Here is a 23308-nt window from a genome sequence, read left to right as displayed (position 1 = left end):
CTACAACACTGATTCTCAGTTTAAACAGTCAAAACCTTTGGTTATTGTCTCCAGGAATTAGACAGTAGTCCTAACCCTATAGGTTCCCAGGAAACCCACATCACAGCAAGCAATTGGTACAGTCGCCTACTCATCATCCCTCTTGAGAAATCTCTCTTCTCCCATCCTCCTCCCCCTCCAACATTCTCATGACACTTAACAACGACTTAAGTGAAAACTGGCTGTATGTCAGCAGTCCAAGGTGGTGATGTTTGGAGAGGAAACATACTAAAAACACACAGGATATACAAACATCCACAAACACACAAACTATCTTTTTTTCACTTTATCTCAGTCTCCTTTGCTTTTTTCTCTGCCCCATTTCCCCCCCCCCCCCCCCCCCCCCCCCCTCTCTGTCTCTCTGAAGATGTAGGCTAGCAGCTCTCCTTGAGACATTTTTGGAATTTGCTGGAACCGCATTAGCAGCGACTCCCACAGGATGGCACTTCTAGGAAAACCAAGGTCCAGAGTCCCGACTGTATGTGTGAATATTCATCTGTCACTTTCAAAATAGGTTGCACTGCCACTGGTTCATGTTCCTGTGGGTATAGTGGGGAATTCTTCAACTGAAAAATGCCCCAATGGGGGATACATGAGTCTTATTCACATACAGCGGTAATTAGGGGAAAACAGTAAAGGTTCACAAGCTAATTGATTTCAGCAGTGTAATACAACCTCCATCATCTCCCTGTGGGACTGAGACATGTCATATTAATGATGTGATATGTTTTGAGGAGTTTGATCTGTTTTTTGCAAAATAATACAGTTTGGAATTGGTTGCAAACTCTGTGAAAACATAAACAATACATCTTTTAAGAATGTGTTATTTCCAAAGTTTATTCTCCCAGCAGAGGGAGCCTGGAGATCTGGAAACAGAGACCTAAGCCAATCAGAAAGTGGTTCGAGGAATTAAATCCGGGCTTGCTGTGGCCATGGCAACGGCTTTACCTCTGTGACAGCTAAGGAATGGAAATGGGAGAGAGGAGATGCTACATGCTCTGTGGTGGTGCTTAGGAAGCCTCTCAGAATAGGTATACCTGTAGATCCACCATCAGCAACCCTGCTCCACTTCGCCTGTGTCTCAGTTCTGCAGGGGAAAACTGACTGTAGACCAAACAAATAAGTAAGGGCAGCAGATGGAAGGGGAGACAAGAATCCTCATTAGTAATGCACTGAAGCGGTGTACAAAAATAGACAAAACAATCCTGGATTGATTGATTTATTCAAATAAATGCAATTTAGAGGGTTACATGAAGATGTGTTATATGCATTCAGAGGATAAAAGCAAAGTGTGCTGTCTTATCCGAACAGACCTACAAAGAGCCTTGGAAGGCTTGGAAGGAGGAAAAGGTTGAGAGATGAATGGCAGTTAGACTAGGGAATTAGTGAGGGATGAGGGCAAGGAAAGGAACTAGGACAGAAGAGAATCTGTGAGGACTTGTTTTACACCTAATACAAGAGAGGGTTTAGACCTTTCAATAGAGACATTATGTTGCAGACTTGCAACTGTACACAGCTGTCTGATCTATATGTTTTGAAACACACTTCAGAAGCAACATTTGTGTTGAATTGATGGTTCCTCAGATTAAAGTGCAACAAAGTTGAGCATTTTCTCTATATAGGACTGTTTTCTTGGAAGATAAATTAAAAGTAAAACACATCTTCTCACAGCCTGCACAGATCCAGACACGTTGGCTATTTTTTATGATCTAATATTAATAGAAGTCTCTACCAAAATGTCAAGCCATTTGTGTGGGTGTGGTCCAATGCTGAGTGTATAAATATGATTCTGCCCTGAATCCCGCCTATAGTTAGGTGATTATATCCAATTGGCTGGGGTATTCTAAACTTGTATTATCATTGGTCGGGCTTTCTGTCAATCAATGTCAAACGCTTTCGGCTCTCTCGGTAACCACGCCTCCTCGCGCTTGCTGGAGTCAGAGGTTCATTCGTGCGTGAAGAGCTGTGGAGTGGCTCACCGGGAGGGAGGAAACGTGTGTTTTGTTCATTTTTGCAGGCTTCTCCTGTTGCAATAAGCCGCCACACTGCTGGAATAACGTTAGAAAATAGTTTTCGTCGGCAGTTCGGGTTGTACTTAACGGCGGTGTGGCGCTACGCAGCAAACGCTGAGCTTAGGATTGGTCACCTGTCTACAGCAGCTGACTTGTTACTCCAAGTGAGTGGTGTCATTACGGCAGTTGGCGAAGGAAAACGGGCAGTTGCTAACAAGTAGTTAGCAACTCAGCCGGTTAGCCTGTCAGCTAGGCTGCTCTCCGTACCGCCACATCAAGTCCCACCCTCACCGAGTGCGTGGACGTCGTAAGAAGAGGCTGCAGCGGTGAAGTCGAGTGCTTTCTCCTCTCAACTTAGCCAGCATCGCTTTGCAGCTAGCTGGCAAAGCTAAAATATCTAACCGTTAAGCTAGGCGACGCCAACGTAACATTGCTGGCTTTACCTTTGGACAAGTGTCTTCTGTGGAGGGATCCGGTCGCTACGCTGGCAAAGAGACTGGCTAAAAAGAAGAGACGAAATAAGAGAAAACAAGGAAGACACCAAGAAGGAGGGGACTGGCTAGTTTAGCCGGGGAGACAGAATCTCACGTAAGTGACACGGTAACGTTACGTTAGCTCACTAAACGGATTACCGGTTCCGTACAACTTGCTGTGCTTGCATGGCCCCGGTTATCCAGCCAGCCTCTTATCTGTGGCTTAGCTCCTTCAGCCAGTGCGCCATGATACAGCGTCAGCTAACGGTTAAGGCTCCCTTGAAGGTGGCACACTAGCTAGCAAGAGAGCTAACACTCGATGGGTTTAAAGTGAGACTGCGCTTGAACAGCAGCTACTCCACGTTGGCTGCGGTCATTACTTGTTGGATAGGTAAGTCTAGTTAAGTATATCTGTGGATGGAACAGCGTAGTAAACCAGTTGTCATGAATATTAGCTAATTAGCTGCTTTGCTAGCCGGTTCCAGCTGGCCACCAACCCCACGTTTACGCTTCACTTTCAGTAGTTAATGTTACCGAAACCCAGCGAATGCCTCTGGTTATCTGTCCCAAATGCCAAATGCTAAGCTCATATCTGTTCGCTGCAGCTGTGTGAACCGTGTGTTCAACCCTAGATAAAGTGGCCGCTCAGTGACAATGTCACAGCCACCCTTCATGCACGTCATTAACGCTACACTACCTGTAGTGGTGGTGTAGTATCTGTTAAGTTGTCAAACTTGATGGGTTTTTTTCTTCAGTTACTCAGGCTGTGCCAGTGCATTCCAGTTGCCATGCAGAGCTGTCATTATCCACATTACATTCACAGGGCACACAGGTCTCTGGCATAAAAGTCAAAGTCTGCCCATTCATGAAGCACTCCTTAATGACATCACAGCCCAGTACTGAAACACAGGTATGACTCTTAACCAAAACAAATTCTTACTCGTTTTCCCTCCTTCTGTAGATAGATAGCAAACGCCGCCACCGCGCCACACACAGCCATGAGTATTGAGATACCGGTGGGGTTGACAGAACTGCTGCAGGGCTACACCGTGGAGGTGCTGCGACAAAGGCCGTCAGACCTGGTGGATTTTGCAGTACAGTACTTCACCCGTTTGCGGGACACCAGAAGCCAGGATGGGGCCAGTGCCGGCGTCAAGCTGGGGAAAGGAGTGGTGTTCGATGGGGAGCCGATGCAAACGGAGTCCAACGGAGATGACGATGACGACGATGATTCTGACTTTGAGCGTAAGTGGATGTTTTGTTGTTGTGATTGTCACTTGTTGCGTTGGAGAGTGGCAGAGAGAAAGTAAAGGTGAGGCTTGAGGCCTTGTCACTGATGTAGTCAGAATCTATCGCATCCCCTCCTGAGGGATGGATTTCTGAGTGTGTGAGACCTGCCATAATTACTGATACTTGAACCCAGAACATCTCACTGAGCAGAGAGCCCTCATCTGCCACCCATCTAATTTAGGTCTCCTCCATTCTCGTCATCCATCTGGCTGATCTAAAATAGTACATTATGTCTGACCGTTGATTATTTGAACCACAAAGCTTCAACACCTTAAAAGATCTCATTTATTAAATATAGCTTTCCCTTCAAATCATTGCAGAAACTGTGAAATAATTAAACTTTTGCATTGCAAATTCTCAAGTTCAAATTATGCCTGGACTACACAGACCTTCCTGAAGGCTTTACACACTTGTCTTTTCACTGAAGGTGAATTGATACATACTGCCATAAAACTGAAATAGGCCCACATGTAGCCTACAACTTCACAATCAAAGTAGAGTTTCAATTAAATTAAGTAGATGCACATATTTCCAAGAAAAGTCTTTTCTTAGCAGCAATGTACACCTTTAAATGTAAGAGTTCATGAACTGTGTATCCTTTGCACCTCTAAATATCAAGGTCCCACACAGTGCGTTACTTTCAGCAGAAGTGATGCCATGTCTCTTTCCCATCACTCCCCTGTGTGTGTGTGTGTTAGTGTGTGTCAGTGTGTGTGTCAGACTGGCAGAAGATGTAAGCTGCTCCATAGCGCAGCTCTCCTCTGTGCTGCTGAGAGCAGCGTGGCCTAGATCACATCCGTGTGCTGTGGAGCCAAGGGCTGTTACCTTGTGAATGGAGGTTCTGTTTTCTCAATGAGTTCATCGGTTGTAATGCTTTGTTGTGATCAGCTGCGAGGATCTGTGAACCTATCGTAGGTGTATCTAATCCAATTCACTGATGTGCAAGTAGCTAATGACGGTCAAAGCATTGGACATACTTCCTGCATTCCGCGGACAGCTGCCGACTTGTACCGGTCGCGCATGCTGTTCCGTTCATACTACAAATGAGGGTCAGCGTCGGTCTGGCCTTCCACGCATGCGTATTTCTTGATCCACACTCCATTCCAGTTCGTAGCGGTAATAGACCATACTAGTGTTTACCTGGAGTTCAACGCCATTTGGCTGCCTTTGTATTCCTTTATAGACGGATTGTATAAATGTTGGTAACGGTGGATCTTTGCACAACAAGCATCCACTTTGTTATCATCTTCTCTTTGGCAAAACCAGCTCGAGGTACATGTGCCACCACCTGGACTGTGGAACGAACCAGCAAGCTCGCTGTTGGCGTGCCCGCTGTGCGTACAGGGTGCACGGTCCTAAATGTTCGGCTGCACACAGACGTCCACATAGGGTTCGCGCAGACTCTGTGGATGTAGTCGGATGAGGACATTTACGTCACGCAGACCAAAGCGGAACCTAGCAGACACGCAGACACGGAAAGTATGAATTGGCATTAAAGACTTGTGTGTGGAAATCCATATGATTATGGCTGGCATGGTTTCTCTCCTGCTAGTGTAGATACTAAAGCACTGGTGGAGTGTAACACCCAGGTGCTAAGTGAAGTAAAAAAGGAATCCTTCAGATTTATTGTTTTTCTGTCTAAACTTTATCTCTAGTCCTAGTCTGTTGCATTAATAGGTTAACCATATTTGTCATGCCCCATTGGCCAACCTTGCAGATTGGTACACAAGCTGGCTCGGGGGGGTAAAAGGGGGGATTACAGTTTCTGTTTCTGTGCGCACACAAGTGGGGTTTGGCCGCTGTCTAACAGCTGTGACCTCAGCTGAGGGAGCAGTGTGTATATGTGTGTGTGTGTAAATGCTGTGTCAGTGTGTGTCGCTGTGTGCGTGAGCGTGAGCGTGTGCGTGTGCGTGTGCTTGTGTGTGTGTGAATGTGTAGGCAAACAGATGTTTATGACTTGATTTCACGGCCCGTTCAAATTCCAGCCTGGTGACGCCATGAAGCAATTCTTCCTCGTACATTTTGATTAGCGATCAGTTGTTACGTTTTTCCAAGGTGGATGAACAGGGAGCTGACATTGTCGCGCTTTTGCCTGGATGCTGTGGGTCACACACATGACATCCATGACAGTAGATTATCTAGCCGTGCTTGTGTACAGGGCCCCCAGGGGGACACTCGTTTCTGACGGGAACAACACAGGCCTGTATAATGAAAGACGGCATGTGCTCTTGCCTGACCACTGCCGTAGCCCATAGGTATAAACTATAGTGCTGCTACTGTAGTTGAACAGCACATGCTCCACATCAATTTGGTCTCATGAAAAAGAAAACACCAAAATAACTCTCTGAACTCGGGATAGCAGAAGAGAGTTGGATATTCATTGTTTCCAAAGGTCACAAACATCCAATCTGATTGTGTTAGATACAGCCCTTGCTACACTGAACCAACTACAGACAATAAGTCAATACATTGACAGTATTGGGACCACTAATGCTAGAATACAAAGGGTTGTACCTCAATGCAAGCATGTCAGAAGTACAGTTGTATGGGGTGTTCTGGTGACCTAGTGCTTTAAGACTCTGATTATGTAATCACGACTCCACTTGGACATTATATTTAGTTTAAAATATAATACTTCATATAGTATTGTAAGTATTATATTCACCACGTTGTGTCAGAGTTCTAGTGGCCGGACTTTGATACACTCTCAGATGTTTGAAAAGTCATTTTCCCACTTTTAGAGCGCAGCTCATGAAAACATAATGCTGCCTTTATCAGGCGGTGGGTGACTCGCTAAAAGTAGGCCAGTGACTCATTTTGAGTTTTGACCTCTTGATTAAGAAATACATATTCAGCTGAGAAGGCATAGAACAGCTCTCTGTATGGGAGAATACGTTTTATTGGACCTATGATGAGGAAAAAGGTATTTTATTTAAAAAAAGTCTCGAGAGCGTCACAGTGAAATGCCAGCTGTGTAACATGCAAATGATTTGCATCTGTTTTAAACTACTTTATGCTCTTTTTGTTTTCTTTTCTTCTGCTACTTGGTTAAGAATGATTCACCAGTGTGCTCTTTACCTTTTTTAATTTGCGTTGCAGGAAGATTGCTGTGTATGTGTGATAGTTAAACACCTGTAATGTAAATGAGTGAGCTAGCTGGTAACGTACTCCCGTGCACAGTACAGTATACTCCTAAAGCATGACTTTGTATTCTTCATGCTTTGTAAACTGCTGCTGCCGTAATCCACAACAGGATCACTACACAGACCTAAGCTGCTTAACAAGGGGGGGGGGGGGGGGGGGGGTATTGTTTTGGATAGAAACTGTTGTACCTCCATCATACCTTGTGATGTTTGAATATTTTCATGTAACCCTTTATGTGTTGAGGCTGAGCTTCAGTACAGAAAGTGTACGTTGTCTGAATGAAATAAACCTTTATTTCAGAGCTGTTCTTTTCTGTAAAGTACAGCTAAAGTTACCCTGTGAATCCCGGGGAAATGTGTGATGTTTCCATTTAACTCGGCATTCACTGGAGTTACAAAAGGCGGTAGAAGATGAAAGAAAGTACACGCTTTATGCAAAGACAAGTACGTAAGACAAAGGACGTATTCCGTACACGTGCGCGTTCTTTTTCTTTGGAGCTGGCCTGTCTAGTTTCAGTCTGTCAGTGCACGTTCACCGAGCGAACCAGAAGGGGATGAATGGAGGCCTCCGTGACTGAAATAAGTGGGACTTTTTATTAAAAGATGCATTGAGGAAGTGATGAGTCCCTGTGATGATAATAGACATGAATTACACGTGCTTGTATAAGAAAGACAGCAGGGATAAAGCAGAGGATATGAATAAATGATGTAGACAGGAGAGTCTTTTAAAGAAGAAAAATCTGCTAATGCTATCTCAACAGAACATAACACACAGCTTTGTCACCTAACAGACTCAGTGTGTGTGTGTGTGTGTGCGTGCGTGTGTGCGTGTGCTGTTTATTATGTGAGCGCTGGTATTTTGAAAGCAGAGGTCTTGGGAAGACTCAAAATGAAAAATGAAATGCAGTATAAACTAGGGGTGTACACCTTAAATTTAGTTGCTGTGGAGTTCATGTGTAGCATTCTTCTAGTGAGAGGTTGTCATCAGTTGTTTTCACTCGTTCTTTCAAGTAAGTCGAAGTAAGTTTGAAGCTAAAATCGTTCCCCACACATCCTCAGTCTGAACGTCGGAGACGACCACAACGTGTGTGTGTGTGTGTGTGTGGAGCAGACAAATATGTTTGGTTATTGTTAAGCCCCGAGGGTTATTGTTTCTCGAGCCTGATCACGCACATTGTGGTGAGACCCTTGCTCTGTCTCCTCCTCCTCGTTGTTGTGCACTCTTACTTTGTTTCTGTCAGCCTGACTTCCTCTTTGTCCCTCACTTTACCTCTTTGCTGTTTTCCCCTCGTCCTTTCTCTCACTCATTTGAGCTCTCATAGACTGTAACGATTCGGCTGTTTGGTAGCGCAAATATAACTTTTGGAAATCCCCGATCACGTTTTTTTTCCCGCCGATACTAATTGCTGAGCATTGATGATCCATATTGACAGACACAGATCCCTTTGTTTGATTACAGCAGCTGATCTACAAGGATCCAGACTGTTGTTTTGCCACCGTCCTAAAAATTCTAAATGTTATCCTTTTACTTTGTTATAGTAATTTAGAGTGTTTTGTCTTCATTAAAAACAGTACTAGTTTTAATGATGTATTATACGCTGCTGAGAGCTAGTGTTGTGAAGTTAAACAGGTCATAATTCATCTCTAATATCTATTCATGTTGTTGTGAAAACATCTCTTTCAAACAACTGTATATATTCAGTTTTCTCACCAACACTACATTTTACGAGATTACATTTGAACACATCACCGTCCTGTCAATTTAAACACATTGTTTACAATGTAACATCATCAGAGATCGCCGACTAGAAAAGCATGAATGCGGATGTCCTGATCGCATATTTTACTGAATATTGGTGGATAACGATCGTCAGTAAAACTTTATGAGTGCGTGCTTTTCACAGCGGCCATTTTGACATGTAATTGCAGGGTAAACACAGGTGTGATTGAAAAACTAAATGATGGCCCTGTTCCATTTAGGTGGGCTGGGGCCCTGGTGTTGTGCGCGCAGGCCCACTGTAATGCCCGGGACACTAAATAGAATGGGACCATTATCAGTTTGATCAATCACACCAGTGTTTACCCTGCAATTACATGTCAAAATGGCTGCCGTGAAAAATACCTATTAAAGTGAAGCGTGTGTAGATTTGTATAGGGGTGTGTGTGTGTGTGTGTGTGTGTCGCTGGTCTCAGTTCAGTGTTGTGCAACAGGTGACCCGATTAGCAGGCTGTAGTGTGTGTCCAGTGTGCTTTTAGCCTGCAGGCAAATCTCATGCAGCCTAGCGTCCCTACAGAGAGCTGCTGGACTGGCTGACTGACAGCATTAAGTGGAAAAGCCCCCAGACGGCTCATGCTACTCAGTCTGTTTTGAATACAGTACCGGTCTGTCCTCCTGCCTTGTCTTGACTGTTTTTATCGCTGCCTTAACTGTATGTCTGTTAGCTGAACTGGCTCTCTGTATTACTATGTGTGTGTGTCCCTTACACTTATCCTCTGCTTCACAAAGTACATGAATCACGATCCTTCCTCTGAAAGCCAGTCTGCTGGTTTGTCTGCTTTCCTGCCAACCCGCCTGCTGTTATCCTCCTCTGCCTTTCTTATCTTTTTGAGGCTCTTTCTTTGAATCTCTCTGTAGCCGTATCTCTCTACACAAATACAGAATGCTAGTTTTTTTTCTTAATATATATGTTGTCTTAATGTTTTTCTATTTGCACTTTATTATCTGTATTCACTTTATATGTTGGACTGGAGAGAAACGATTTTTCAACTCTTCTGTATGTTCGGTACATGAGAAATTGACAATAAAGCTGACTTTGACTTTGTCTATATACCTGTTTCTCCACCTCCCTAGTTCTCCTTTTCTATATCTTATATTTCTGTGAACACAAATCGTTGCATCCCTTCCTTTGTCTATATCAGTTTATTGAAGTAAGGAGCGTGTTTAACATCAACAGTGATGGCGAGAGATGCATTTTGTATTGTGCCACTGAGATACTGGAGATAAAGCAAAACACTAAAACTTGAACCAGTGCAACGTAGCAGTTTAGGAAATGCATTTGTCAATTCATAATGTCACAAAGACACGTTCTGAAATCGTGTGCAAGTGAGGCATTGAAAGTCTAACCTGACCCGCCAGATGGTTTGTTACACAGAACCACCCGAGAAGTCATCACTGGAAGCTGTTTGAAGTAGGGCAGGCACTTTCCAAAAAATACGTGGCAGGGGATTGGAACGAACCATCTGTCAATCGCACTCTTACAGAAAAGAGTCGAGAAGAGTGAAAACATCTTTTCTGTCGAGAAAAGTCTTAAATTCCATTCGCTGCAGTGAAGACATTCTCTCCAGTTCTGATCCTATCGCAGCATTTACACTCACTGTACCTCTTTAGGAGCCGCCATGGTTGTTTTGAACAAACTGTCGCTTCTGTGTGTCGTCACCGATCGGTCCGTGCTCTGGCTTACTGGACACGAGCGCATTCCTTTAAGTCTGACCAGCTGGAATTATTGTGACATATCGAGATTGACGCGTGGTCTCATGACATTGCCGCGAACTGTAATTGACAGTCTGTCGTTCTCTAGCCGCCTTTATCTAATCTCCATGTAAGGAGACGTGTCTGTGCATCCACTAAAGGACATAAACGGAGCGACGTATTGTTTGTCATTAGAGATCCTATTAGAATGCAATAAGGGGAAAGATGGTCTTCCTTTGCAAGAGAACAGAGCAGAGAGACAAAACTGGAAGAGAGGAAGAACATGAAAACACTAATTGAAATAGACAAAAACTACCAAACGGAAAGACGAAGCCCGTCATGAGAGAGGAGAAAAGACAGATGAGGCTCTGGTACAATCTGGCTCGCTCGCATTTACTGATTGTTTGAACTTTGGTACTTCCTCATTCTCTGCCCTCAAGCTATCTTTAGTGGCACTACAGAACAATGAGGAAATGGAGGGGGTGGGCAGGCCTTCAGGCAGTGGCTATACATCCTCTTCTGCTGCTCCTTTTTGGAGCTCATGGGCCCCTCTCGCTCCAACACACACAGACCACTGCCTCCAACCAGTTTCCTTAATGACTACAACCCAAACATTTATGTAAATGTGTTCACCTCCTACTCCACATCATCTGGATTAGAGATGATATGTTACACTTCCTTTCTCCTTTTTATGTTGGTATTACAAATGTACCTCAGACTGCATTGTAAGATGAGTCATTACTAAACTGTGAGGGATCAGAGTGCAAATGATTTGAGGAGAACCATTAATTGTAAAGAAAATCCGCTTCCAATGCGACATTCAGCTGGAGATCTGCATCTCTGAGATTTAAGGTTTTTCATCAAAGCCGTGTGTACATGTTGGTGATGTTTAAAGAGAAACACCTCTATGGCCGTGACCCCTGTTCCTCTCTGTGCTGAGAGAGGGAGTGACAGAACATGAGGGACATGGGAGGGTCTCAGTGGAAGATGTTCTTTTAAAGGGAGCAGCTGGGTTTCATCTTAAAATCCAGTTTTACAACATAGACTTTTTTTTCAATTATAAAGGTATTTGTTTTTCGGTGCTTATTTGTTTACTGCATGCAGATGCATGAGATACTTATAGGAAGTAATAGTTAAAGATAATTCTACAATAATAATGTCTCAAAATCTAACCTTGGGCTGGTATAATACTGGTACAGTGCTGATACTGGCTGTGTGCCCATGTATTGATGTTTCTCCCAGGAGAGAAGTGGGAGTTCAGAGAGAAGGACACGGGATAGGAACAACGTTAGGCAGAGAGATTGAAAAAGACGAGAAACACTACGCGGAGTACGACTGACGACGACGAGGAGGAGGAGGAGGAGGAGGAGGAGGAGGAGGAGCTGGGCCGAGAGTGGTCACATTACAGTAATCAATGTTGTGAGACCGGCTCCACATTCGGCTCTGAGGACTGTAACCGGGATTCTAAAGAGTTTAGAATCCTCGGTCCTTCCTGAGAAGCTGTTTCCTTTACACCCTGTTTGAGGAACGGAGTCATTTAATACAAGTCATTATTCGTTTTCATGTTCACAAGCTACAGTGATGTTCTATGGCGTTAGGATAATATTCAGTAAGAATGTATTCAGATTCATTGTCTGAACTATGATTGTGTGGTGGCGGTTTCACAGCATTTTGTCACACATCCGGCAATATAACTGTTTTACAATGCATGCCAAAGATGTCCCCCGGTTTTGTCCTTTTACAAGCGCTCCTTCCTCTTTATACGTCTCTACAGAGATGCTTTCAGTGGAGCCACTTTCCAAATACTGTCTTTCCTCAACCATCTTAGATAACGATCTACCAGTTGAATATACTCATGCACACATGTTGTTTTTTTAAGGGATCTCTGAGTAGTGTGTTGCATATTCACATTAAGAGTAAGCCAGAGTAGAAATGTATGTTGTAATGTGGATACGTTGAGGCTATGCTCACGATGAGAATGAATATGAATGGAAACAATATACTGTACATGTATACCGCTTACAAATAAGGTGATTTTAGATTTACATTGAAGGCAATGTAGATATAGTCCGTGATTGGATTCAGACATCAGTCGGCCCTACCCTGCTCTATCAGGCCACAAGATCTTTTTAAATGAAACAATGGTCGGTTACTCAACACTGGCGAGAGTAGATGGTTACCACCAACAGTTCTTGTTTGTCAGCATTTCCGAAGGCAGCAATGTGAGATAAGAGAACTGACCGAGGGTGCCGGGACTAGTCGGTTACCTAGCATTGCTTTTTATTATCCTTTTCTACCCGACACAAGAGCTGGTGAAAACGGGTCACAGTAACACGTTCAGTTTGTCCTCCGTTGTGAGGTCTGTTGCATCAGTCTTAACCGTGGTCACAGTGACACGACAAAAGCCAATGTCAGGATTTTGTCCCCTTCTCTTTTTACTCTGGCACATTCCTGTTAGCTTCATCTTTTTTTTGTTTGTTTTATTCAGCCTTCAGACCCATTTAAATCTCTCCCCTTTGACGACCACATCTTTGTTTTTCACCGCTCTGTCTGTCAGTCTGTCCTTCTACATCAGACATCACTCTCTCATCCTGTTTCCTCTGAACCTGCCCTGTTGTTCTCTCTGACCTCCCGTCTCCCTCGCTCTGCATGTGTTGGTCTCAATGCACAGGCCCGATGTCATGAGGCAAGATGACTTGGAGAGAGACGGGGTTATAAGGCCGGTGTAGCTGAACCGTCTTTGGCACGGGAGAAGAAAGAGAGGATTAACGAGGGGGAGAAGTGTAAAGAAAGAAGGAAAACATGAATGAGAAGAGACTGAATGAGAGAGTAACTAACTGGTGAGAGCCAACATTAAATACCAGCCAAATACAGTTAATCTTTGGGGGGGGGTGCTACCCTTTCAGACACCTTGGCAGGGAGGATCTCGCCTAGATGTTGTTCAGCAGTATTCTGAAAAATGCTTGTCTTGTTATCTGTGAAAAAGTGTCTGTCGATTCCTGGAATAACTTGTAACCCACCTGTCTGCTTCAGAGAGCGAAGGACAGATCCGCAGACAGAGAGGTGAGAGACGGGCCTCAGGTGTCCAACCTGCAGGCACTGAGTATTATACAGACGGCACACTGGGGTCATCCGTGTCCCTCAAGTACCAGCTAAACCTCACCATGCATTCTGTGTGAAGAGGAATGTACGAGTAACAGAAAAGGATGATGGGTGTTATTTTTTTTTTAATTGGCTGTTGGAGCAGCTGAACAGACGAAGACGAGCATGCTGGTTGGTTCACACCTTTTGCCTCAGACCTGATTCGTCAACTCGCATGTGAAAAACAATGATATATATATATCATTGTTTTAATTTCCTTCGTTGTTACATAACACTAAACCTAGTACAAAGGAAGAAGCTAAAGAAACCTACCTTTCAAAGAAAGATTAATTTTAACGCTGCATATATTTTGGGTTTAACATCAACAGGGTCCTAAACTGCCACGACCATGGTCACCATAGAAACCACTGGCCCTGAAACGGCTCTCAGCCGGTCGCTGGCGGAAGTGACCGTGATAGTCAGCGGCCTCGCTTCATCATTCAGATAAAGAAGGTTGAGAGGTTACTAGTAGTTCACAGCCCCCCCCCCCCCCCCCCCCCCCTTCTTTAACAAGTATCTTTATCAGTGTGTGTGCATAGCCTTGATGGGACACATTTCCATATTACTGTCTTTGTATTGCAGTTCTGATAATGAGTGTTTGTGTAACCCTCTGTTATTTATCTTCTTAAAGGGCAGCTGCACTGTTTACTGTCTGTCAGAGAGAGAGAGGGGGGGGAGGGACACAGAGAGAGAGAGAGAGAGAGAGCACAAGTTGACACTTTTTCTGTCCGTGCGTTTTAGGTTGTATATTTATAGTTATATATTGTATAAACCGCCTTTCCTCTTGTACTAGCCGGCATTACTCGAAACCTTATTAACACGACATACACACACACTACATACCCCCCGCTGTTATGGTCAGATTTAAAGTAAGCATACATTCTTAGTTTCCATGGCACTGCAAGCAGCATCCACAAGGTCCGAGTGAGATGGTTTTGCATTTAATGGCCTGACTCTAAACACAGGCGGGAGAATGTGGAGGTTTGGAGTTCTTTTGTGACTGTAAATGGTCACGTCTTAGAGAGCAGATCGGCCTTGTTTACGTTACACCCCGGTGGTTTGATGAGAGCGTGTTGCACTCTCCTGCCCGCGGGCCGGCCGCTAATGTTCTTCTGCAGTTTGATGTTTTACCGCCACACAGGACTTCTGGAGGCCAGATCTTTTCTTTTTTTTCCGCGCTTGTTTTGTTAACGCCGTTCAGTTTACTAGCTCGCACATTTGTAAACTGTTTCACCCTGGGAACCAGAATGAATGAATTGAGCATCCGCCTCCTTGGGATATGAAAACTTTTTGCTGAGCTTGTCATGTCGAGACTTGACACTTTAAGACCAGATGTTACCTGAGTTGATGTTATTATTAATGTCTTTCAGCTTGCTATTACCACACACACGATTTGCCACATTCCCAGGCTACTGGGAGAATGCCGCTCCATGTAATGTCTCCAGGGCCTCATCTCTCAAACGGTGTCAGGACCCCAAAATAATTACAGGCCCATCTCTTGTGGGTTCTCCTAATGGCAATATGTTTTAATGAAAGAAGCTCCTGGGCTTGGAGACTCTAAATGATTTGTTGTGTCTGAGACTGTGAATGTTGCAGAGTACCTGCAGCAGCTAGGATCGTGAACTCTGTGCCAGATAAGGTCAGAATAAAAGGATTCCTTTCCTCCACATTCTGCGACGTCACATTCTACCCGTGACCGGGAACATTCCTCAAGTGCTGCGGGTCGATAATCATACAGGCTGTCATAGAAAACCAAGTGAACAGAACCTGAGGGAGCACCATCAAGGGTGCGTGCTACACACAGTAATGCGTTGACAGATTTAAGATATTTTCAGTCCATAGCTTCATATTTAGAATGTGAGTTTTATTGCATATTCTTCTGCAGTGGCGCAAGTTCACATTACACTGTGCACAGCTTTGATGTGAGCGATAATGACTTATGACCAGTGCCTGCTAGTTCTCCTCACAAATGTGTTGTTTCCGGGGGGGGGTCAATGAGAGAAACAAAAGTTTTACTGCCCCCCCCCCTCCCCCCCGAGAAAAGAAGTCCTGGAAAATCAAATCAACCCATTATGTTGGTCTCTCCCATCATTTCAAATTAAAACATTAAGCTCACATCAAATTCTACATTGCTGCAGTGTTTTGTCATAAGCCCGTTTTATCAGAAGAAGATGAAATTCTGTAATCTTCTGAAAAGACATTACGACCTGCAGTCGTTAGATGAACTGTGACCTAACTGTGTACTCTCAGAGCAGCGTGTCCTGTAGGAAAGGGCTGCTCAGACATTAACCGCTCGTGAATTAGATTGACATTGAAAGCTGTTTTGTCTTGCGTCCATGCTGCGTAGCTTGTCCCTATGTCCTGTCTTTTTTGACGTGTCCAGTATGTGAAGAATATCACCACTATTTGTAAGAGTCACTTCTGCTTCTTTCACTCTAATTACCGGTGGCCTGTGTAACTTAATGCATATAGTATTAAGACCATCAGGGTCATGGGGGGGATTTCCACAGATACTAAAGAAGCACTTTATCATGATGCTCTCAGATACTTAAAACAAATAGCATACTGCCATTACTGCTGCTACCAAAGCATGACATGGTAGCTGCTATAGTGTGGGTTGAAGCCTACCTGCCTGCGTGCACTCTGTGCACGTCACCGGAGTCTAACTCAAACTGCTAGCCTGACAGCTGTACTAACAGCAGCCATGTTTATTGTTTATATTCATAATGATCAGTTTGTGTGAGTGGCTTTGCACAGAGGCCTGATAAGAGTTGGCAACGCTGGACTGTTTTTTTTTTTTTTTTTTTTTTTTTGTATCATTTTTTTAATGTAACGTTCTCGTACGTTTCTCAAGATTACAACCCGAGCTTTAATGAATGCATGGCACTATGGACACAAACAAAAAAGTTGTTCTGTAAAGTCATCAGTTGATCATAGACACTAGAAATACTGATGGAGTTTTCTTCCCCTAGTGTAAAAGTCATTTAAGCTGCTTCACTACCCTCTTTATATTAAAGTGCCTGTGATATTAATAATGATAAAAATGACTGTACAAAGGTTGCAAGCGCTTCAGATTCCTCTGAGAATCAACACCCCAATTAACATGTCAATGCTGCTTTCAGCTGCTTTCAGCTCACTGGTATGGTTCTCTTACCCGCCAAAACAAAACTGTCGTATCGAAGACCATCGCAGCCACTTTCAAATCCTCTGCTGGTGACATGTTGCTTCATATGCTGTGGTTGCACTCGATTTTTCAACGTCTTTCATCCGATCATGCCAGGATGCATTTACTCCCCCATTCACTCAAAGAGTGGATCTGACCCTATCAAGTTGCTGCCGAAGAAAACCCAACATTTCCTGATTTTGCTGCTTCAACGTGTGTTTATCAGCTGTTTCACACCCGCTCCTTTGAACATGAAATTATGGCTGGGGGAAATTTCAAACTAATTTCTCAACGTTATGATCGCCTGTAACAATTACCTTACCGCTGCACCTGAACGCAACAGATGTAATACACGTGCGTCTTGTTTACGTTCTGAACTAGGCTAAATACTAGCGGAATGGAACGCATGGAAGCATTTTGCTTCCTCTTCCGCCCAATACGAGAAAGGGGAAGACGAATCACGAAGTAGATTCACACTTTTTTTTGCCAAGGATTTGCGCCCCTACTTAGCCATTGAGAATCAGAGCTTTGGCGCTATGTTGCACACTTTGGACCCGAGATACAACATTCATCTCCACGTTTTTTTGGACACAGAGACTCTACCACCAAACCAAAGCTAAAGTCATGGAATCACTGAGGAAAGCGATAATCAGCATACTTGTTGATCCTGGGAAAGGGTTAACACCAGCGCAGCTACAAGCAGGACGGGCCTACTTCCTTTTAAGGACTTAAGTCTTCTGGAGAGTGCTACAGAAGGGGAGAGGGAGAGGAAACAGAGGGGGGAGACACTGGGAAAGGGGGAGAGTCCGATATGAGGCGAGGAGAGAGAGAGATAGAACAACAGTTTTTGTGGGAGGGAAAAGGACCAAGTTAGATAATGGGAAAGGTAAAGAGAGCGAGAAGGGAATCGCATGGTGGGAAACGGTGCCGAGCGTGAGAATAACTGTTGCAGCTTGATGACATAGGAAGAGGAGGGTATAGGCTGCGAGAAATGACCAGAGTAACTGCTTTCCTGGCAGGGATGAAGAGAAAAGAACGAGACAGGCTCGACCAGAGGACAGAAAGATGCACAATGGCTACAGCAAACAAGAGCGCACATATGAGAAAGAGAGGAAAGGGACAAATGAAGAGGGAAAGGAAGCTGCTGCAAGAGCAACACAAACCGAAAGATATATGTGTAGTGAAAGCATTGTTTGACAGGAAAGTGCAGCATGATGGAAAAGCCAAGAAAAGAGGTGAATAAATTGACGTTCCATCAGAGTACCCAGTTAGACCTGGGGTTCCCTCTGTGACAGATGTGTGTTTCTATAGAGGCTATATGTGGAGTGCAGATATCCAGTGTTTGTTGATATCTTGTAACCTCATATCTCTTGTTTGTTTGCAACTTCTGTGTAATAAATTCAACATTCAAACAAGTTCTCACAACCATAAATCACAGAGCCGAGAAAACTGTAGATTGGCTCCGGGAGCTCGTATGTCTGTTCTCCTCGTGTTTACGCTCCATATATCATGCTTTGCTTCTGCTTACAGGCTCAGTCACGTGTGTGCGTGCGTCACAGGGAGGGAGGAAGAGATCTCCTATTCATTTAAGTGATAGTACAGGAGAGGGAGTGTAAGGTATAAACTAATTACATTTAAATGTCTACTTGCACTACCAGTTCATCCTGTTGGCTGTCTATAGAACAGAAATGGAGAGGTGCTGTTCTTTTCTCTGGGGCACAAGTTTGCAGTTGTAAAATATCTGCGATCTCCTGAAACATCTGTCAAATATTAGAGCCCCAATTATTGATTTATGGAGGTCTTCTTCTTATACAGCCCTCCAGCTAACAAAACAACCGTCTGTATTTTGTTAATGTGGGAACAGCTGATGCCAAGCCGACCACTTCACAACATTTGATATGAAGTTGTCAACCACCCAGTCCTTCGAGGAGCTCATCTGTACTTAGTGCTTTGCTCAAAGGGAGCTGCCACGATGCTTGTTTTTACGATTTGAACCGGTAGGAAAAAATGTCACAAGCTCTCTGTGACCAATACTCGACCGCCACCCACAGTACCATGTAGTGTTTCTTAACAACCAATTCAATGATGTGTCGCCTCGTTTCCCAGCTGACTCTCATATGAGGAAAAACAGCCACGGGGCATGAAACCAGCCAGTACTGATGACTTTCATCAACTCCCTGTGATTATGATGCATGACAATTCCAACGCAGAACATGATCCTGATTGGTGTTGTCCATGATACAGTTTTAACATTCAGTATCTGGAGGGTGTGCTCAAGGCCGTTTGGTAAGGCTCCAATTTGCTGGAGGCAATAATTGACGTGCTGTTTGACACCAATAATTTGACTCTAACATGACGCACAACAGCCAGCAGACGTGATACGTCAGCAGACCCGATACCTGCACTGCACTGCACATTATACCAGGAATGACACTCAGGCTTTCACCAGGTTTATAATCCACTGTCTGTTGAGCCACAAGCAAAGCAATCTCTTAACGGCAACTTTTAGCGGTGCTCTTGAGATGGTTTCTGCTCAAATGATTCACCTGTGGTGTGCTGCCACACATATATTGTCATTATTCAGTAAAATATATCAGTTATGTAATAACATTTTTGTCGATATTGCCCACGCCTGTCTCGGGGCAAAAGTTTCGTGTGTGTGTGTGTGTGTGTGTGTGTGTGTGTGTGTGTGTGTGCGTGTGTGCGTGTGCGTGTGCGCGTGCGCAAGTACAAATACTGCAAGTTAGAGACCTGCGTGTGTAATTGTGCCATTGTGTGCAAATTGATATAGCTAATGTAGTGCGGACATTATGTGATTAGATTTCCACATGAGCCCGATTATTGTGGTGAAAGCTGTGGAGCCGGGGGTTGCTGCTGCTGAGGTCAGCACTTCAGCATGCATCGACATATAGAGCCGGACTACATACATCCTCTCTGCGGAGGAGGACACGCAGGGTAGGATTTATGTTTGTTCCTTTCTGCTTAGGGGGAGAGATGAAAAGATAGAAAGAGATTTTTTGGAAAGATGAAGAATGTATTGACAACAGATCATGTTGATAAACAGTGGCTCCCAGTAGGGAGAAGGTACGGTATTGATTTTGCGATATAAAGATCAGGCGGAAAGCTCCGGGTCTGAAAAGTGAAGCCAATGCAGAAGCATTACGGTCCCATTTAGAATAACCTAGACGGTAAAGCAGCGTATGCTTTAGGGGCGGGGCTACCTTGTGATTGACAGGTTTCTGCCACGGCGTTGTCCGGTCTTGTTTTCGTCTTACGTCAACTTTTTTACAGTGTAATTTTAGTTTATGAAGGTTAAAGAGTAACTGCACACTTGGACAATACATTATATGAAGGTAATGGGATGAAAGGCATTAATGCTGCTGTTAATATTGACGTTTCCTTCCAAATGTATAAAACAATTAGCATTTCATGGTTGAAAAGGGCTCAAAGCGCCATCTACTGTTACAATCAGCCCTAATCTTTCAAAGACAAATCTGAGATAGAGTCTACTGTTTGGTACTAATCTACGTCATTAAACACAATGTTTATGCCCTCTAATTGGATACCCCTACTCGTTTGTAGTTTTCCGTAACCGCTGTGTTTCATTACAATCACAGCAGAGCACGAGCCTGTTCTCTCCTTTACTGGCAATGAAGCCATCAGCACATTACAAAATCCGTGTTAATCCGTCTGATTATCAGGCGGTAGAAATTAATATTTATGGTCTGATCAACAGTAAATTCATCAAATTCAATGCCCCATTCCACAGCCCTGTTATCCAAGCTCCTGCAGCCGTCGAGGCTTTCGCTAGAAGGAAGCGGACGTTGTTTAATCTCGGTCCCTGCTCGCTTTTTTTTCCATCTCTCCCCTGATTCTGGAGGGACTTCCATGTGGGTGTGCAGTAGGAGACTGGAGCTGATGATGTACTTTTATTGAGTCTGCTATCAAACTCTCCAATTGTCTTCCACCTCCTGTGTGTGCGTGTGTTTGAGTTACACTCTTGTACTGTGTATGTATATGTGTGTGTGGTTGGCTCTGCCTGCCTCACTGTGGGCCCAAGTGCATGATTCCGCCGCTGTGTGTGTGACGTCTGAAGCTGCTAGCTCTGTAGGAGAGGCACCACGAGAGGGACGCTCCATACAGTATATGACCCTGCTGTTATCAATCAGGCCTTGAGAGGAGGTGCAGAGAGGAGAAGTGATGGAGCGACAGATTGGGAGGAGAAACAGATGGCGAGGGCTGCTGTTGGGGAAATACGGAGAGAAGGGGAATAAATGGAGGAAGGGAGGACCTTGCATGCATCTCAGCAGCAGGCCAAAAATCCCCAAAGTATACATTTAGTTTAATAATATTAAAGGAAGACATTCAAAGCTTTACATTTGTAGAAATGTAACCAGTTACTTATTATTTTAAACAGAATTTTTTTTTTTTTTAAATGTGTTGAGTGGATTGTTCGTCTTATTCAACACTTTGCTATGAATCATAGTTATGCTCCCCGGACAAACTGAAAAGGTATAAAATGAAGAATAGTCCGAAACGTTTTGCACAAACCGTTTAAATGTCTCAGTGGATATAAGTTGTCACGGTGCTCCGGACTGTCTGAGAATCAAAGAGGAGGGAACAATAACGGAGAACTTTGTCTGATGCTCAAAACGGACACAAATTGGCCATTTAGGTGACATAAATGTCACTGTGCCTCCACTCCTCACAGGCTTGTGTTTTATTATATCTGCAGTCTAAAATGAATTGTTCTCTCAAGTGCATCCATGTGTATTGAAAGTTAAGGATTGAGAAGTCAAACAGCTTAATCTTTTGCATTTTAAAGCAACAAATGAATAGTCGGGCACCGTCCAAGTAGACGGGACTATTTTCAGTGCTGAAAACCCAGCGACGGCACACCCATCCCCAAACCTGATCCAACCCCGCCACTGTTTCACTCTCTGTCCAACAGACGAGAGGCTCCAAATGGTGGTTGACTCTCTTCCAAAGTGGCCTTTTTAAAAGCCAAACATTATCCTGCATTTCACCGTTTCTATTCAAGGAAGCAGAGAGTGGTGAGAGGGAACCCAGGAGGTGTGAGCAGCAACAGGTGGACGGACCGATAATCGACGTGTCCACAACGTAGTTTATATAGTTTGCCTTTAACTCGCCCACTTGAAAGCCAGCCGTCGCTTCCGCACTTTTAAGTTCGGGTTCATTTAATCCTCACTAAACGTGTCGCCGGAGATCTCTTGTCATGTGTTCCCCTCCGTCTCAGCCATCTTACCAGTCTCACCACTCTGTGGCCATTTTGTTAAAGCAAAAGTGGAAAGATTTAAGATAGATCAGCTAACTGGCTGGTGTATTGACAGACACTCACACACTGAGAATGGCTGTAAGAGAAATCAATGGAAAACACCAGGCAAGGGTGGAGGAATTGTTCCTTTTTTCCCCTAATTCACTTGGGGGGGGGGGGGGGGGGCTTGATCGCTCTCGCTCGCTCAATGATTTTTCTCTTTGTTTGTTTGATTCTCTTCATAATTTTTTTTCTGAATCACCAGTAATAGGAGCACATGCTATAGTCCTGTTATTACCTCGTTTATCTGCTTCTTTACACATAACAAATCTCTTTATTTCCTTCTGTCCCCTCTCACCCCTTCTGGTCCGTCTCTCTGTTTGTCCCTCTGTCCTCCCTTCTCTCTGTCCTCCCCTCTCTCTCCTTCTCTCTCCATCTGTTAATGCTGTTAAGGCAGTGAGTGGGTGTACAGATAGGAGAACGTGGGGGGGGATGCTCAGCCACTTGTTAACTGGGTAGAGGAGAAGGGGCTGGATGGCGGCCGAGAGGGGGGGGGGGGGTGAAGGGGGGTTAGCGTTGTTATGGCGATGAGATCTTCTTTGTGTTAGGTTTCCAAGGCAACTTCAGCCGTACACTTGATACAGCCACCATCACTACCACCCCCAACTCCCCCTCCCCCTCTATCACCAGCCACATGACTGAAGGGAGAGCGCTTCACACGTTGCACACTCAGACTTACAGCCCCCACATCGACACACACACACACTTTTATTACATCCACTTGCTCTTGACAGACACAACTGTGTTTTATGTGACTGATAGAGATGATTCATTTTCAAATGGGCTTCAACACTGGGACTGAACACTCGCTGTTTATTTCTGCGTTTGGTTTAAAACTGCCTCCAAAACAACAACTCAATAAAGGTGTGTGTGTGTGTGTGTGTGTGTGTGTGTGTGTGTGTGTGTGTGTGTGTGTGTGTGTGTGTGTGTGTGTGTGTGTGTGTGTGTGTGTGTGTGTGTGTGTGTGTGTGTGTGTGTCTTTGCTGTGGTACATGCAGAGATCTGACCCTGTTCATGAGTTTGACACGGATCATAGCAAATTATTTTAAACAGTTTGGAATGTGTCCTCCTGGGAGGCTGTTATGCTGCAAATAATAGAGTTTTAGAGAGACAAGGGGACTGTGTTGAAGGAAACAATAAAAGTGGAATTAGAGAGGAAATGAAATGATCACTCACAGAAATCATGATAACACCACCTGTGGAAACCTCTTTAAAGTACACCGGTGTTGCTGCTTGCCTTTTT

The 23308-nt window shown here is 44.2% G+C and overlaps 1 protein-coding gene across 2 annotated transcripts in view; it reads left to right on the top strand.

The window, feature by feature from the left end:
* The first annotated feature begins 1992 nt into the window (after window positions 1-1992).
* The window catches only part of prkar2aa (protein kinase, cAMP-dependent, regulatory, type II, alpha A), a 35500-nt gene continuing 14184 nt past the window's right edge, over window positions 1993-23308 (top strand). Inside the window, exons 1-2 of one of the 2 annotated variants that reach the window (XM_079174983.1) lie at window positions 1993-2639; window positions 3490-3769. In XM_079174983.1, the coding sequence (XP_079031109.1) occupies window positions 3523-3769 (247 nt within the window). In that variant the 5' untranslated portion in view covers window positions 1993-2639; window positions 3490-3522. Of the gene's footprint in view, window positions 2640-3485; window positions 3770-23308 lie in introns of both variants that reach the window. The other variant, XM_079174982.1, reaches the window with a different exon arrangement.

Source organism: Pholis gunnellus (genome assembly GCF_910591455.1).
Source record: "Pholis gunnellus genome assembly, chromosome: 2".
NCBI classification, from domain to species: domain Eukaryota; kingdom Metazoa; phylum Chordata; class Actinopteri; order Perciformes; family Pholidae; genus Pholis; species Pholis gunnellus.
The sequence above is the reverse complement of the archived record's forward strand: the minus strand, read 5'-3'. Positions and strand labels throughout refer to the sequence as shown.